This window comes from Trachypithecus francoisi, unplaced genomic scaffold, assembly GCF_009764315.1.
Source record: "Trachypithecus francoisi isolate TF-2019V2 unplaced genomic scaffold, Tfra_2.0 Lachesis_group8, whole genome shotgun sequence".
NCBI lineage: Eukaryota > Metazoa > Chordata > Mammalia > Primates > Cercopithecidae > Trachypithecus > Trachypithecus francoisi.
The window spans coordinates 1,685-16,083 of NW_022681473.1; the positions used below are offsets into that span (position 1 = coordinate 1,685).

The 14,399-nt window shown below is 57.8% G+C and overlaps 3 protein-coding genes and 1 pseudogene across 4 annotated transcripts; 2 read left to right on the forward strand and 2 right to left on the reverse strand.

Moving 5' to 3' along the window:
• Positions 1-709: 709 nt before the first annotated feature.
• On the forward strand, positions 710-1,504 carry SCGB1C1 (secretoglobin family 1C member 1). The gene is made up of 2 exons (XM_033205635.1): positions 710-764; positions 1,299-1,504. The coding sequence occupies exons 1-2, from the start codon at positions 710-712 to the stop codon at positions 1,502-1,504; spliced, it is 261 nt and encodes an 86-aa protein (XP_033061526.1).
• Positions 1,505-3,731: 2,227 nt separating this feature from the next.
• Positions 3,732-6,948, forward strand: ODF3 (outer dense fiber of sperm tails 3). The gene is made up of 7 exons (XM_033207720.1): positions 3,732-3,828; positions 4,080-4,196; positions 4,340-4,540; positions 4,976-5,077; positions 5,378-5,499; positions 6,284-6,424; positions 6,859-6,948. Exons 2-7 carry the CDS (start codon positions 4,088-4,090, stop codon positions 6,946-6,948), a joined length of 765 nt encoding a protein of 254 aa, XP_033063611.1. The 5' UTR covers positions 3,732-3,828; positions 4,080-4,087.
• Positions 6,949-9,667: 2,719 nt separating this feature from the next.
• LOC117081584 lies at positions 9,668-10,730 on the reverse strand (annotated as a pseudogene). Its single transcript, XR_004436201.1, has one exon. The product of XR_004436201.1 is annotated as an uncharacterized LOC117081584 (transcript).
• BET1L (Bet1 golgi vesicular membrane trafficking protein like) lies at positions 9,668-14,217 on the reverse strand. Its single transcript, XM_033207721.1, has 4 exons — positions 14,086-14,217; positions 12,729-12,820; positions 12,389-12,445; positions 9,668-12,246 (listed from the first exon to the last, which is right to left on the reverse strand). The coding sequence occupies exons 1-4, from the start codon at positions 14,102-14,104 to the stop codon at positions 12,079-12,081; spliced, it is 336 nt and encodes a 111-aa protein (XP_033063612.1). The 5' UTR covers positions 14,105-14,217; the 3' UTR covers positions 9,668-12,078.
• Positions 14,218-14,399: the final 182 nt, after the last annotated feature.

A 14,399-nucleotide genomic window follows, 5' to 3' on the forward strand; every position in this document is an offset into this window, starting at 1 on the left:
CTCTCCTTGCTGTCCTGGCTACTGATGTACCTCCAGCCTCTCCCATTCCTCACTTCCTACTAAGACCTGGCCCCGGCATGGCCAGCTCTATGTCTCTCGGACCCTCTCAGGCCACCTTCTCTCTTCTAGGCACTGCCACTGGGCTGCTCCTCACCCCATAGATCCACAGTCCCCAGGCAGTCCTACGGCAGTGTCCACTGGTGCAGCCTGCACCCCCTTCCCCCAGTCAGCCACCCCCATCTGAGTACTGAGGAGGCTCCTGCCTGATTAGAGACCTCCAGATGCAAACCCAGATCACACAGCACAGTGATAAGAGGAGGGTTTCCTACCTCAAAAGAAAGGCATGGGACCAACCCCAGATCCCACCACCCTCGGCCTCAAGGGCAGGCATGACTAGAGGCCCTTGGTGACCAGGACCCGCTGCCTTCTTCACCGACTGGCTGGCATGGCCTCCCTCACCAGCGTTCCCTCCTAACACACCTGTTCTCTCTTACATACCCTAAAGCCACTTGCCAACCACCTGTCACACAGCCACCCCATGCCTGTTGCTGCTTGGCACCCACTGGGAGACAGGGATGTGAATAAACCTCATCTGAGCTGGCTGCCAGATCCTAATGGGCAGGTCCGGTCCGCCCTGTGGGAGAGGTGCTGCCCGGTGAGGCATAAAATCTCGGGATTCTGGCTGGAGGCAGCTCCTGAGACTGCTGGCATGAAGGGGAGCTGTGCCCTCCTGCTGGTGGCCCTCACCCTGTTCTGCATCTGCCGTGAGTCTGTGCCATTGGGGTTTCCAGAACATTCAGGGGCAGGGGGGTTGGGGGTACCCGAGAAGGTAAAATCCTGGCATCAGGCCCCTGCAGTGAACACTCCACCTGCACCTGTCACAGAAGTGGGCAAGGACCCTGCAGAACCCGTGCCCACCCAACTCCACCCCAACCAAAGACAAAGCCCAGCTGACCCTACCCCAGCCCCGTCCAGCCTGACCTGGCCCTTCAAGCCCCTGGTCAGACCAGCCTCTCATCAGTGGAAATTCCCCCACACCAGGGGCTTAACTTTCCTTCCCTGGTGATCCCAGGGAATGCTGAGTGGAAACTGGAGCAGCTAAGATTAAGGGGGATGTGAAGGGGTCTTCGGGCAAGGTGGAGTTGGGGGTGTTGTGGAGGAAGCCCTGGGGAGGAGGGGTGGGCATTGAAGGGGAAGGTCTGGAGACCATGGAGGTTGGAGACCTGGGGCAGGTCCGGGGCTGCGGTTGCACCGGAGTCACCCTGTCCTGTCTTGGCATCACCTCGCTTGTGATGCAGGGCTGGCCACAGGGGAGGACTGCAATGAGTTTTTCATGGACTTCCTGCAAACACTACTGGTGGGGACCCCAGAAGAGCTCTATGAGGGGCCCCTGGGCAAGTACAATGTCAACGAAGATGCCAAGGCAGCAATGACTGAACTCAAGTCCTGCACAGACGGCCTGCAGCCAATGCACAAGGCAGAGCTGATCAAGTTGCTGGTATGAGGGCGGGGGGGGGGCACGCCATTTTCTAAAGACCTGCAGCCTTACCAAGATCACCCAACACAGCACCCCCACAGCCTCCCACCTACAGACATCACACCACCCACAGACATTGAACCCGCATCAGCCAGCTCAGGTGGGCACCCCAGACCTCCTGTCCACAGAGCGGCCCCCAGACTCCATAGACCTGCTCCTCCTCCCCAGTCTGTGGGCTACTCCTCCACGCACACATGTGAACATACACAGAGATCCAAACACAGGTGCAGACCTGCAATGCACACTGCGTGCACACATGTATAAACACATTCACACACGCATGCTCACACTGGGATACGCACACACATACATGTGTGTACGCCATCATGCATGCACACACACCACCCAGCTGCTGGGAGGAGATGGGCAGCAATATGCCAGACCCCCCCACGGAGGGCCTTCCTTGCCTGATGGAGCTGTGGCTCTCCGCTTATTGATCACAGCCCTCTTAGTCTGTGTGTGTCTGCCTTCCAGGTGCATGTGCTGGGCAGTCAGGATGGTGCCTAAGTGGACCTCAGACATGGCTCAGCCATAGGACCTGCCACACAAGCAGCTATGGACACGCCGCCCACTACCACCTCCCCACATGGAAATTTACCCTCAAACCGTATAATCAATAAAGCCTTCCGCAGCTCAGGCTCTGGTTCCTCTCTCTCCCCCCACAGACAGACACACAAATGGGGACATCGAGAACATACTCAGGGACACAGCCACACACACAGACCCACAGGCAGAGAGTCCTGCTTAAGGAGCACATGTGTGAAGGTCCTCTACAGAGGGGCACACAGGGTCCACATAGGAGCAGGCACACCACGGGCAAGACCCAAAATGGAAATCCAGGCAGACGCCATGTAGGCAGGGGGACAGAGCACAGAGCCAGACAGCACCATGTGGACAGAGGGCGTCCAGAGGGAGACGGGTGGCAGAGGCAGCGGTATGAGGTGGGAGAGACAGGGAGCCCCAGAAAGAGGAAGTGTCCAGGACTGGGTGGACACAGACCCCATGTCGCCCATAGGCTAGGTCAGGGCGGGGGTGCTCAGCATCTGAAAGCTGGTGTCGTAAGACAATAGCTGTGTGCAATAAACAGTCACACAGGCAGCCCAGGTCCAGCGGGTTTGAGAACAATCTCTCTTCCCAAAGTCGTCCAAGGAAAGAGTCTGCCTAGAAGACACTGGGAGGGGCCCAAGCCCCAAGAGGACCCCGACAAGGCCAAGAGAAAAGGTACACCCATGTCCAAGGGGGATGGGAGCCACAGGTGAGCAGCCTCTGAGGAGGTCAGCCAGGGCAGCAGCAGCGCCCACAATGACTCACGCCCACCACAACCAGCACATACCCTAATCCTGACCCTGGATCCCAGGCTCTCCCACAGCCAGAACCTTCCAGCAGCTCAGTTTCCCAATCTATGGTCTCTTCTGGGGGCACAGCTGAGTGGAACTGACACACCCTTGGCCACCCTGGGTACTGAGCCCCGAAACTTCACTGCCCTGGCCCTCTTCTCCACACCTCTGTCCTGTCTGAGCCCGGCCAGGAGGCCACGCGGTGCTGTCTGGCTCTGTGCTCTGTCCACCTGCCTAGATGGTCTCTGCCTGGATTTCCATTTGGCTGAGGAAGCCCTAGGAAGGGGGCCCTAGAGGACTTGGTTACAGGGGACCTGGTGAGGGCACCCAGTGAGGGGGACTTCATGAGGGGATGCCTGGTTGAGGGGACCTGGTGAGAGAAACATGGTGAGGGGGCCTGGTGAGGGGTGGTCTGGTGAGGGAACTTAGGGGAACCTGGTGAGGGGACATGGGGGGGGCCTTGGCGCGGGGACCTGGCGAGGAGGACCTGGTGAGGGGACATGGTGGTGGGAGGCCTGGTGAGGGGAACCTGGTCAGGGGGACTTATAGGGGTGTCCTGTTGGCGGAACCTGGTGGGGGATCAAAGGCAGAGGCCATTGTCTTGGTCACACAGACAGAATCCAGAACCTGTCATCCCACAGAGCCACATTCTAGAGTTTAGACTGGGGGACCTCTCCCCAATTATGTAAGCCCCGACAGAGAAGGCCTTTCTCTCCATGCTCCTTTTGCAGGAACTCCCTGGCACCAAGGCCAAGGGGGACAGGACGGTCTCTGAGGAGGATGGGTCCGTAGACTGCTCTGAGTGCTGTCCCTGCGCCGAAGAAGTTATAGTTCCCTCCTGGGGGGCCCCCTCCCTGCCCCTCAGCACAGCCTCAATCAAGAAGTTCCCCGTCTTTGATCACCACTCTAAGTAGGAGAAACCCGCCCAGGGCTCCCTTAGAGCCGAAAACGGTGGTGAGTTGAGGGCCAGCATGGACAGTAGCTCTGGGATACAGTTAAGCTGGTGAGGAGCTCACAGTCCCATGCAGAAAGTTCCTACCATCCCTTACTCCTGGCTCCCAGCTGGAGATCCCCACTGAGGACGCTGTGGCAGGTTCAGCAGGTCTACCCCTCAGTGTCAGTAAGAGCAGGGACGGGGACATCAGGGGCCAGCCTGGGACAGGGTCGGCCTCCCAGCACCTGGTAACCCTCTCACTTATGGACAGAGCTGGCCATGACGGAGGAGGTATGGATGGGCACCTGGAGGCCCCATCGCCCCCGGGGACCCATCATGGCCCTCTACAGCAGCCCTGGACCCAAGTACCTGATTCCACCAACAACCGGTAAGAGCCTGAGAGCCTGGGAGGGTCAGGAACCAGGCGGGCAGGTAGGGGGGCCGGGAAGGGCCTGGGGCTCCATCACTGACTCCCCGCGGGGAGAAGGGCAGGTCAGGCTCCAGGCTGCTCAGGGCCCACTGTGTCCGCAGGCTTCATGAAGCACACGCCCACCAAGCTCCGTGCGCCGGCCTACAGCTTCCGCGGGGCCCCCATGCTCCTGGCAGAGAACTGCTCCCCAGGACCCCGTTATAATGTAAACCCCAAGATACTGAGGACTGGCAAGGACCTTGGCCCTGCCTACTCCATCCTGGGGCGCTACCACAGCAAGACTATGCTGACCCCCGGCCCAGGTTAGTGACCCTGTCTCAGGCTCCTGCCCTGCACAGCCCCGGGCCTGCCCCTCCCTGCTGGGTGCCCCTAACCTCATGGCAGCAAGGGTGTGAGAGAGCTCAGCCGTCCTGGCCCCTCCTGTCCCATCTTTCTCTCTTGAGGGGCCACCATCACGCCTGGGCAGAGAAGACTCTGGCCCTAAAACCCAGCTTTGACCTGGACCCTTCTCTGCCAGGCCGACGTCAGACCCCACTCTCCCTGCTCAAAAATGGCCCTTGTCCCCCCAGCCCCGAAGTCAGTATTTCCATCCTGGATACCCCCGACGAGACTTGGTCACCACCTGTGTTGGAGCCCAGAGGCCCTCTGCCTGAATGTTGGGGAGTCCTTCTCGAGCCCCCAGACTGGGCTGCATACCCACCTGCTTGTCCCAGCAACCCCCTTGGCTCCTTGTCCAGGTGACTACTTTCCAGAGAAATCCACCAAGTACGTGTTCGACTCAGCACCCAGCCACTCCATCTCCGCCCGAACAAAGACGTTCCGAGTGGACAGCACCCCAGGTCTGCAGCAGCCCCAACCGTCCTCAGTCAAATGGACCTGGGGATCCTGGGTGGGGTGGGTGAGATGGGGCAGCCTGACGGCTGATCTCCAGAGTTGGGGGAACCCAGGGAAGGAGCGGTGGGCCCTGTTCCAGCCTGAGGCTCCATGTCCAGAGTTGGGGGGAACCCAGGGAAGGAGCAGTGGGCCCTGTTCCGGCCTGAGGCTCCAGTCCAGAGTTGGGGGAGCCCCAGGGAAGGAGCGGTGGGCCCTGTTCCACCCTGAGGCTCCCGTCCACCCTGAGGCTCCTGTCCACCCTGCAGGCCCCGCTGCGTACATGCTGCCCATGGTGATGGGGCCCAACACCGTCGGCAAGGTCTCCCAGCCCTCCTTTTCCATCAAGGGCCGCAGCAAGCTGGGCAGCTTCAGCGATGACCTACACAAGGCAAGGGTCACCCCAGCTGAGAACGGAGAATCACCCCCAGCCATCTGAACCCTCCCCCAGAACCCAGGACCCACCAGCTCAGCCCTGCCTTGCCAATGCCCCTCAGCCCTCTCAGCCCTTCATCCTCTGGGTGCCTGCCACATGCTGGGGTCACACTGCAGTGCTGAGGAGGGGCAGGCAAAAGGACAGAAGGGAGAGGCCCAGGCCCCAGCATGGACAGTGCTGAGGACAAGAGATGGGGTTTATGAAGCACTGCCTGGAGAGAGACAGGCAATCTTAGGACGGCACGGGGAGGAGGAAAAAATAAACCAGGAGCTGTTTGGGGGAGGAGGGTCCTGGTTTCAGAAACAGCCAGTGCGAAGGCCCTGGGCGGCACATGCCTGAGAGCTTGAGGGGCCTGAGATGGGAAAGCAGCATCATGGCACCCAGCAGCCCTTGTCCATGTTGGTTTTGCCAGCCCCAGGCCCTCAGGTCCTGCGGGGCAGCGACAGCCTCTCTCACACATGCTCAGGGATGTTCCCAGGACTGGCACACGGGGGAGGTCATTGCCAGCGTAAGGCTGAAATGGAGGAAGAGACCCCCGCATGAGAAGGTGCCCCACAAGCAGGGGGGTGTGGTCTCCACAGTGTGACAGAAGACAGAAGGAGACCCTGACGCACGGGCACCAACTTGTAGCTGACCCTGTTGACTCGGCCTGAGACCCTCCGTCTAAGTTTGCTCCCTGCCCTCTAGGGCCACGCGCCCTGGGTAGGCCGAGTTTTTCTGAGCCTCCTTTACCTCTCAGACCCCAGGTCCCGCAGCCTACCACCAGACTGACGTGCAGGTGACCAAGTTCAAGGCTCCGCAGTACACCATGGCTGCCCGTGTAGAGCCCCCAGGGGACAAGACCCTCAAGCCAGGACCAGGCGCCCACAGCCCTGAGAAGGTCCAGGAAGAGCACAGCTCAGAGGGGTCAGGGTGGGGTCGGGGGCCTGACCCAGAGGAACGTGTAGGAAAGAGCAGGGGAGGGGGGTTGGGACACAGACAAGGGGAAACAGCGTCAGGCTATGGAAGGGCACAGCCAAGAGTGGGTGGAGGGGTGGGTTGGGAGGGGAGGCACCTGCACCCTGAGGACCCTGTACACATCCAGCACTAGCCCCACAGGTAACCCTTCAGGGACATGGAGGCAGAGGCCTTGCCCTTTTCCCTAGACACTATGACAGCTACTACTGCTGAGTGCTCTGTGTTCAAACTGGGAACACAGCTGCTAGCCACCTTGGCCCCAGGTTCCGGAAGGACAGCAGCCCAGCCCCAGCCAGGGCAGAGACCTGCAGGTGGGGGCAGGGGTGCTGGCTCTTATCATAGCCCCTCCTCTCCCAGGTGACCCTGACCAAGCCCTGCGCCCCAGTTGTCACCTTTGGCATCAAACACTCTGATTACATGATTCCCCTGGTGGTTGATGTGGAATAGGCTCATCACGCCCAGCGTCTGCATAAGACATCCACTGGGCCACAGAGCTCAAGGCTGTCTTCACCAGCTGGGCTGGGCCAGCCTGGCCCTGCAGGGCAGAGCACGCTTGTTTAGGCAATTGTAACCAGTTACTTTTTTTCTATGCTATTTTACCATATGTTAATCTTGTTTTCTACTGTGCCCAAATTATTTAGTAAATCACATTGCATTAATAAGGGTTTGTCTTGGTGAAAAGATCAGGCTTTTCCAGAAAGGAGTCCCCATGTGCTGTCAGCTCACATGGGTCCCATCCTGGCTTCTAGGGCCCAGGGTCCGCTTGGAGACAGGGGAGGGCCCAGGGTCTGTGTGGGAAGAGATGGGAGGGCCTGAGTGCCTCGGACACCCTGCTCCACACTGTCCCTCCTGATGCTTTCTGCCTTGAACCCAAAGACGGCCACACCTGTGCTCCTCACCTGAGCAATGCTGTGTCCCTTCCCCTGAATTTGGACTGCAGCCTGTGGGGCTCCTGAATCATGAGGCAGAAGTGATGCCACCAGGCTTCTGAGGCCAGGCATACAACATGCCAAGGAAACAGCTTCTGCCTGGACACCACAGCCCACCCTACCCCCACCCTTCTGCCACGTGTCCATGTTTGCTCCAGCACCAGCCATCATGTGAGGAAGCCCAACCATGGCGAGACTGAATGCTTCATCTCAGGCAGTCAGCCCGGCCACAGGCACTCAGCCTCGCCAGGCCCTCCACGCACCAGCACTGACCTCTGGACCTGTGAGTGAGCCTTCAAGTGAAGGCAGCACCAGGACCACATCTCCCAGTGAGGCCTCGACATGATAGAGCAAAGACGGCCAACCCTGAGGCAGTGCCCCGTCTCCAATTCAATGAGACATGATAAATCATTGCTATTTTAAGTGAAGCTTTAGGGTGACCTGTTACACATCAATGGGTAATACAGGGAGTACAAGGAGGACAGGGACAGGGAAGGTGGGGTATCCGCTGGGCCTGAAGAGAGGGATCTCCAGAAGGCTGTCCAGGAGTCCAAGGCCAGGCCTCAAGAAGTAGAGGCTGGATTTCAACTCAGCCTTTCAGGGAGGTCACTTTAGGACGGGTGACCTTGACAGACACACTGGTAGGACCATCACCTGCACCTGTATAAAGCACAATACAGCTGCTGACCCTCACTTAGCTGTGATCAAGCCAGGCTGTGGATTCGAAGCACTTTATGGTCACTTTTTTTTTTTTTTTTTTTTGAGATGGAGTCTCGCTCTGTCACCCAGGCTGGAGTGCAATGGCGCAATCTCAGCTCACTGCAAGCTCCGTCTCCCAGGCCAAGCGATTCTCCTGCCTCAGCCTCCTGAGTAGCTGGGACTACAGGCATGTGCCACCACACCTGGCTAATTTTCCTATTTTTAGTAGAGACGCGGTTTCACCATGTTGGTCAGGCTGGTCTCGAACTCCTGACCTCATGATTCACCCACCTTGACCTCCCAAAGTGTTGGGCTCACAGGCATGAGCCATTGTGCCCGGCCTCCTCTTTTATTCCCTAAGTGGTGATGCTATCAGGAACCCCATCTGCATTTCAGGAACTTGGGCAGGGAAGGGTAACACAGCAGGAAGTGGGTGAGTGTGGGGCAAAGGAAGAGAGATCAGATTGCTACTGTGTCTATGTAGAAAAGGAAGACAAAAGAAACTCCATTTTGATCTGTACAAAGAATAATTGTTCTGCTTTGAGAAGCTATTAACCTGTAACGTTAGCCCCAACCCTGTGCTCACAGAAACATGTGCTGTATGGAATCAAGGTTTAAGGGATTTAGGGCTGTGCAGGATGTGCCTTGTTAACAATACGCTTGCAGACAGTACGTGTGGTAAAAGTCATCACCATTCTCCATTCTCTATTAACCAGGGACACAATGCACTGCGGAAAGCCGCACGCACCTCTGCCCAAGAGAGCCTGGGTATCGTCCAATGATTCCCCCAACTGAGACAGCCTGAGATATGGCCTCCTGGGAAGGGAAGGCCTTACTGTCCCCCAGCCCAACACCCGTAAAGGGTCTGTGCTGAGGATTCGTAAAACAGGAAGGCCTGTTTCCCACGTCCCTGGGAACGGAATGTCTCAGTGTAAAGCCAACTATTCGTTTATTCTAAGATAGGAGAAAACTGCCCTGTGGCTAGAGGCGAAATATGCTAGTGGTGATACTGCCCTGTTACTCTCTGCTACACTAAGATGCTTGGGTAAAGAGAAAGCTAAATCTAGCCTACATGCACATCCGGGCACAGTACCTGAACTTATTTATGATGCAGATTCCTTTACTCACGTTTTCCTGCTGACCTTCTCCCCAGCATCACTCTGTTCACCCTGTTCTCCTGCCTCACTCCCCTTGCCGAGATAGTGAAAATAGTAACCAATAAACACTGAAGGAACTCGGAGACTGGCGCCGGTGCCGGTCCCCTGGTCCCACTGTTCTTTCTCTATACTTTGTCTCTGTGTCTTCTTTCTTTCCTCAGTCTCTCATCCCACGTGACAAAAAATACCCACAGGTGGGGAGGGCAGGCCCCTTTCAGGTGAGTCTGTGGCTGCTCTGCCCAAAGTCAATCCTGACGGGGTGAATAAGGGAAGGGCCAGGGTTTACAGCACCAGTGCCCATGGCCAGCCTGTGAACCAGGGTGAGCTGCACACAAAATTCCCTCAAATCCCAAGGAAATCAGGACAACAGAGACCATGTGATTAGTTCTTCATGAGGTTATGTGTACTACAAATTTTTATTGTTAACGTTTCTCATCCTGAAATTATGGGATACAGCCTAACAGTTTGTCCTTACTTGGCAGAGTGGGTAACCCTGGCTCTCATACTGAGCCCCCAAGATTCCTTTTGGTTTTACTGGTGTCAGGGAGTGTAGTCACAAACCCCACTCATTTACAGGGTCAGGTGCACAGGGCTGAGCTGGAGGGTTAGGGTCGGGCACAGCAGCAGCAGGGTTGCCACTCTCCCTTTGTGGAATCCTTCTTAATACAACAAGAGTGAGAAGCAGAAAAGCAAACCACAAAGGAAGTCCAGCCCAGACCCCAAACTACCTGGGAGGGTTGCAAACAGCTGTGGAGACAGGTGGGGAGGGAACACAGTGACTGAGTCTCAGAGACAGCAAAGCACCTCTCCAGCGAAGGCCAGTCGGAGATACAGCCTAACTTTCTAGCTCACATCAGCAAGGTGGGCGGGTACCACCAACCATGGGAAGCGCACTTGGGGTATAGCTGGTTACCACAGCTCAGCCACATTCACCAAAATGGAGGTCAGCCCTCCATGGCCCAAGAAAATACGGGAGATAAAGGGTTGGCACCTGCAGTGACCAGATGGAGACCCAACGCAGGCAGCTGCTACCATGCTTGGTGACCAGGGTACAAGCCCCTGATGAGCTCGCCGTGGCAGACAAGGACACTGGTGCCTGAGGAACGACAGGGGCCTGCAAAGGGACATCCGAGAAGGGGGAAGCAAGCTGGGAGCAAGACCAGCCCAGCTAGGTTTCAGGGCAACAGCAAAGCCCCAGAGACATGGAGGCAGGTGAGTCCACCTTGCTGGGTGAGAAGTGAGCTTGCACTGCATAAGGGAAGAAGGTGGACTCCTCCAGGAGGCTGACAGTCTCAGCCAGGTACAATGGAGGGCTCAGGTCACAAGGAAGGGGGCTATGGTGAGCGTGCATGGAGAAAGGTGGGCTTGCTGTGTGGAAGGAAGGAGGGGAGGGGAAGGGTGAGCAAAGTGGGGCTGCAGGTACCAGGCTGTGGCTGATCTGTGGTCAGCCTGGAGCTCAGAAGCAGTTCTGGATTGACAGGACACACAGTGTGACCACACAGGTTGGGGGACAGTGATCCCATAGTCCCCAGGGAATGACTGGGAGGCAGAAGATTGGAACAGGACACAGAAGGGCACAGAAGCACACGGCTCATGCTTTAAAGGTGTTTTTATGCCAAGGGGGCAAGGACCTCATCTTGAGGTGGGGAGAAGCCGTTGCCCTGCCAGTCCAGTGGTTTGAACATGAGCCCAGCCCAGTGGACAGGGAAGGCCCAGGGAGAGGTGGGTAGGGAGGGCATCCTGCAGAGGCTGGGGACAAAGAGGATGGCACAGAACGCCATCACGGCCAGAGGAGTCTGGCAGGGCTTGGCGGAGGCGCCAGAGTTACCAGCAAGCTATATGGCAACAACTGATAGCCTCACAGGAACCTTCTTGTGTAGACCCACAGTAGCTCCCCGGCCCTGCCTGCTTTGCCTGACTGAAATGCCAGACAGGCCCATTTCTAGGTCTGTTCTTCTGAAAATACATCTTTGGCGCTGGGTAGATCCTGAATCCTGAGAAAACAAGTTTCTGCTCCTGGATACAAAGTAACACGACCCAGAAGGATCCCGCCCAGTGGCTAGGCCAAGGCTGAAGTCCACTCCTTCATCCACAGCCCGTTCTCCCCAGGGGTCTCACTTCATCTGCAGGACTGGAGAGTAGACACAGAGAACTCACAGCAGGGTGGCCGCACTGGTCTCCTGTACTCAGCAACCATGGCCAGGAGTAACTGCCATCTCCAGGCTGAGAAGCCTCAGTCGGAGAAGATAGCACCCACTTAGGGTTCACAGTCCCTTCCTGTGTCAGTTCCAGGAACCTTGGATCACAGACATGGCCTCATCCAGACAAGGACACGACCGTGGAGCCTTCAGATGTCAGCCTACCATGCCATCCAGGTACCGGTTCTGATCCTCTGCATCCCTATCGATGTCCAGGGCAAGCTGTTCAAGAGCTGGGAGAAAGGCTGCAGGCCACAGGTGGCCACATCTGGGATTCAATAGTTGCTCTGCTCAGACCTGGCTCCTCCAGACATGCTGTGGCCCCAGCTCTGCTTGTGTCTCTAGCACCTGGGGGAGGGGGGAGGGGCTGGGCCTTGGTTTCCCCGAGACAGTCCCTTCCACACATGGGACCAGCCAACATGAGCTCATCAGGTCACAGGCAGCCACAGCCTCCTGCCACACAGAAAGAAGATTCCTGGCCCACGATTATAATTTCAAAGGAGTACTTTGTAGATAAGTCCTCTGGAGCCCAAGACGCCAGGCAGGGAAGACCCTGGCTGCCCTTGGCACCCAGAGACACCAGCTCCCACTGGCTCACGTCCTTGCCCTCGACAAGAAGTAGGAGAGGATGAAGAAGGCCACAATTAGACCCACAGCCATGCCACATAGAAGCTTCCGGTTGTCTCGTCCGGACCTTGCCATTGTGGAAAAGCGCTTCACACTCCCTGTAAGCAGGCCAGTCATGCTTGTGAAATCCGAGTCCTAAGGGAGGAATCCCAGCAAGATCACACAGAAGTGGTGATTTGACTGCCCACCCGCACCAGTGCTGAGGGAGACACTGCAAGCTCTGTAGCAGGTAGTGCTGGGGGCAGGGCACTGATTCGCGCACACTGTGGGCCCTTACCATGCCATCCAGGTACCGGTTCTGATCCTCTGCATCCCTATCGATGTCCAGGGCAAGCTGTTCAGCACACAGAGAGGGCAGGGTTGGGCCACAGCAGACACAAAATACAGCACTCACCCTTCCCAGACCAGACAAACCCTGCCAACAACTCTGCCAGACACAGTGGGGCAGCAGCAGGAAGGTCCAGGTGTCAGCTGGGGCCTCATGCAGGTGAGCACAGCCACGAATCGAACAAGGAGGATGGAAAACTGCCTGAAACTCCTCTGGGCCCTCTACCTTCCCTCTGATCCCCATTCCCCAAGGGCACCAGGTGGAGCTAAGAGGACAGACCACCACTGACCGATTTGAGCCTGGTGACTTTGGAGGCCAGGCTGTCGGCCATTCGCTTGTTCTCCCGGTCTAGAATCTCTTCCACAGCGCCCGGGCTCTGAGCTGAGAAAAGAGAGGGGCTGAGGGATGGCATCCATCGGTGAGCGAGGCACCTGACCCCTCTCACTCCAACCACAACTGGGTGAGTTGGAAATCTAGGGGCCCTAACCTAGGTTCCAGCAGGTGAATCATGCACATGTGAGACAGGCTGCATAAAGGATGATGTGTGCAAGGGCCTGTCATGTGAACACGTGTCCTGTGTACACATCCAGGTGGGCATGGGCCAGCACCCACAATGGGTTCGGTCCACCAGCACCTTCTGCGACTGTGTAGCAAAAACTGGACCCAGCCCTGGGATGCTAGTAAGATGTGACACTTGTATCCAGGGAGGTCGCCATCTGTGTATGTGGAGCCCATTCTTATAGAAAAAGAGTAAACTCTGCTAAAAGCATAGGAAAGACTTGGGAAAAGTACCCAGCAGGGCAACAGAAAGGCTCCTGCAGGGACGACCTTTAAGCTGGGTCCTGAAGAGGTGGCAAGGAACCAGGACAGAACATTGGGAAGGCCCTTTACCGCACAGAAAACGGCTGAGCAAAGTTCCCAATTTCCCGAGATGGGAGCTGAGGTCGACCAGGAGCGGGATCCCTGGTCTGCATCCCACACAGGACTTCCTGCAACACCCAGGGCACAGCGTTGCAGAGGCCTGGCCTGTGACAGGCTGGGCCGGGTGATAAGGAATTTCTGTCACCTCAGGTGGGTGAGAACCACCTCCTCCCTAGCTTCAACATAAGGAAGGGATGCCAGCGCCCTTCCAACCACTTCATGTTCATTAATTCCTTTCATCATCATAACAACTCAGAAAGACAAGTATCAATATCCCACTTTGCAGAGAAGAACACGGGCTCCAGGAGGGGAAATGGGGCCACTGAGGCCCAAATTAGTTAGCAGAGGCCTTCTTGGACACCAGCGGAGCACAGCCTCTACTCCGAGGGCCTGGCCTCGGGACCTGTCGAATGCCGAGACTCCCGCTCACCCCGAACCCATGCAAAACGATCTCACAGGGAGCGGCGGGGAGTGGGGGGACCCCGCAGCTGCGCGACCCCTCGCTGGAGCTGCTGGGCCGCCCCACCCGCCGTCCTTCCTAGTGGCAGTGCCGGCCGAAACCCGGCCCTGCTGGGACGCGGACGGATCCGAATCCCCCCCCTCACAGGGTCCTCCCCGCCGAGGTCACCCCAGCGGGGCCAGAGGCAGGCGCACGCGGCTCTACAGGCAGCGGCGTCGGTTCCGGCCCGGCCCTGCCCCCAACGGCTTCGCTCTCCCGCGCTCACCCCGAGCCCAGTCCGCCATCTTGCCCTGCCCCGGCTCCTCGACGCCGGCACGGACGCTGCCACAGCTGCCTCAGACGTGGCGCAGTCACGGGGAAGGAGTTTCCGGCCCCGCCCCCCGCCAGCGATGGCCCCGCCTCCGCGCCAACCACGCCCCTAGATGGCCCAGCCGCTTCCGCGTCGGGCTCGCTGATTTCCGGCTTAGGGCAGAGGGTGGGGAACCGCGGAGGGCGGAAGCGATGGGCGTCGCTGTAACTTATTTTCAGCACTGTCGCCCAGGCAGTGGCGCGATCTCAGCTCACTGCAGCCCCCGCCTG

Coding starts and splice junctions, on each gene's coding strand:
- ODF3 (XM_033207720.1), top strand. CDS start 4,088: ATGACGGAGGAGGTATGGATGGGCACCTGGAGGCCCCATCGCCCCCGG. Junction 4,541..4,975: donor TATGCTGACCCCCGGCCCAG/GTTAGTGACCCT, acceptor CTCCTTGTCCAG/GTGACTACTTTCCAGAGAAA. Junction 5,078..5,377: donor CCGAGTGGACAGCACCCCAG/GTCTGCAGCAGC, acceptor TCCACCCTGCAG/GCCCCGCTGCGTACATGCTG.
- BET1L (XM_033207721.1), bottom strand. Junction 12,446..12,728: donor AAGTCACCAGGCTCAAATCG/GTCAGTGGTGGT, acceptor TGTGCTGAACAG/CTTGCCCTGGACATCGATAG. Junction 12,247..12,388: donor ACCGGTACCTGGATGGCATG/GTAAGGGCCCAC, acceptor TTCCTCCCTTAG/GACTCGGATTTCACAAGCAT.
- SCGB1C1 (XM_033205635.1), top strand. CDS start 710: ATGAAGGGGAGCTGTGCCCTCCTGCTGGTGGCCCTCACCCTGTTCTGC. Junction 765..1,298: donor CACCCTGTTCTGCATCTGCC/GTGAGTCTGTGC, acceptor CTTGTGATGCAG/GGCTGGCCACAGGGGAGGAC.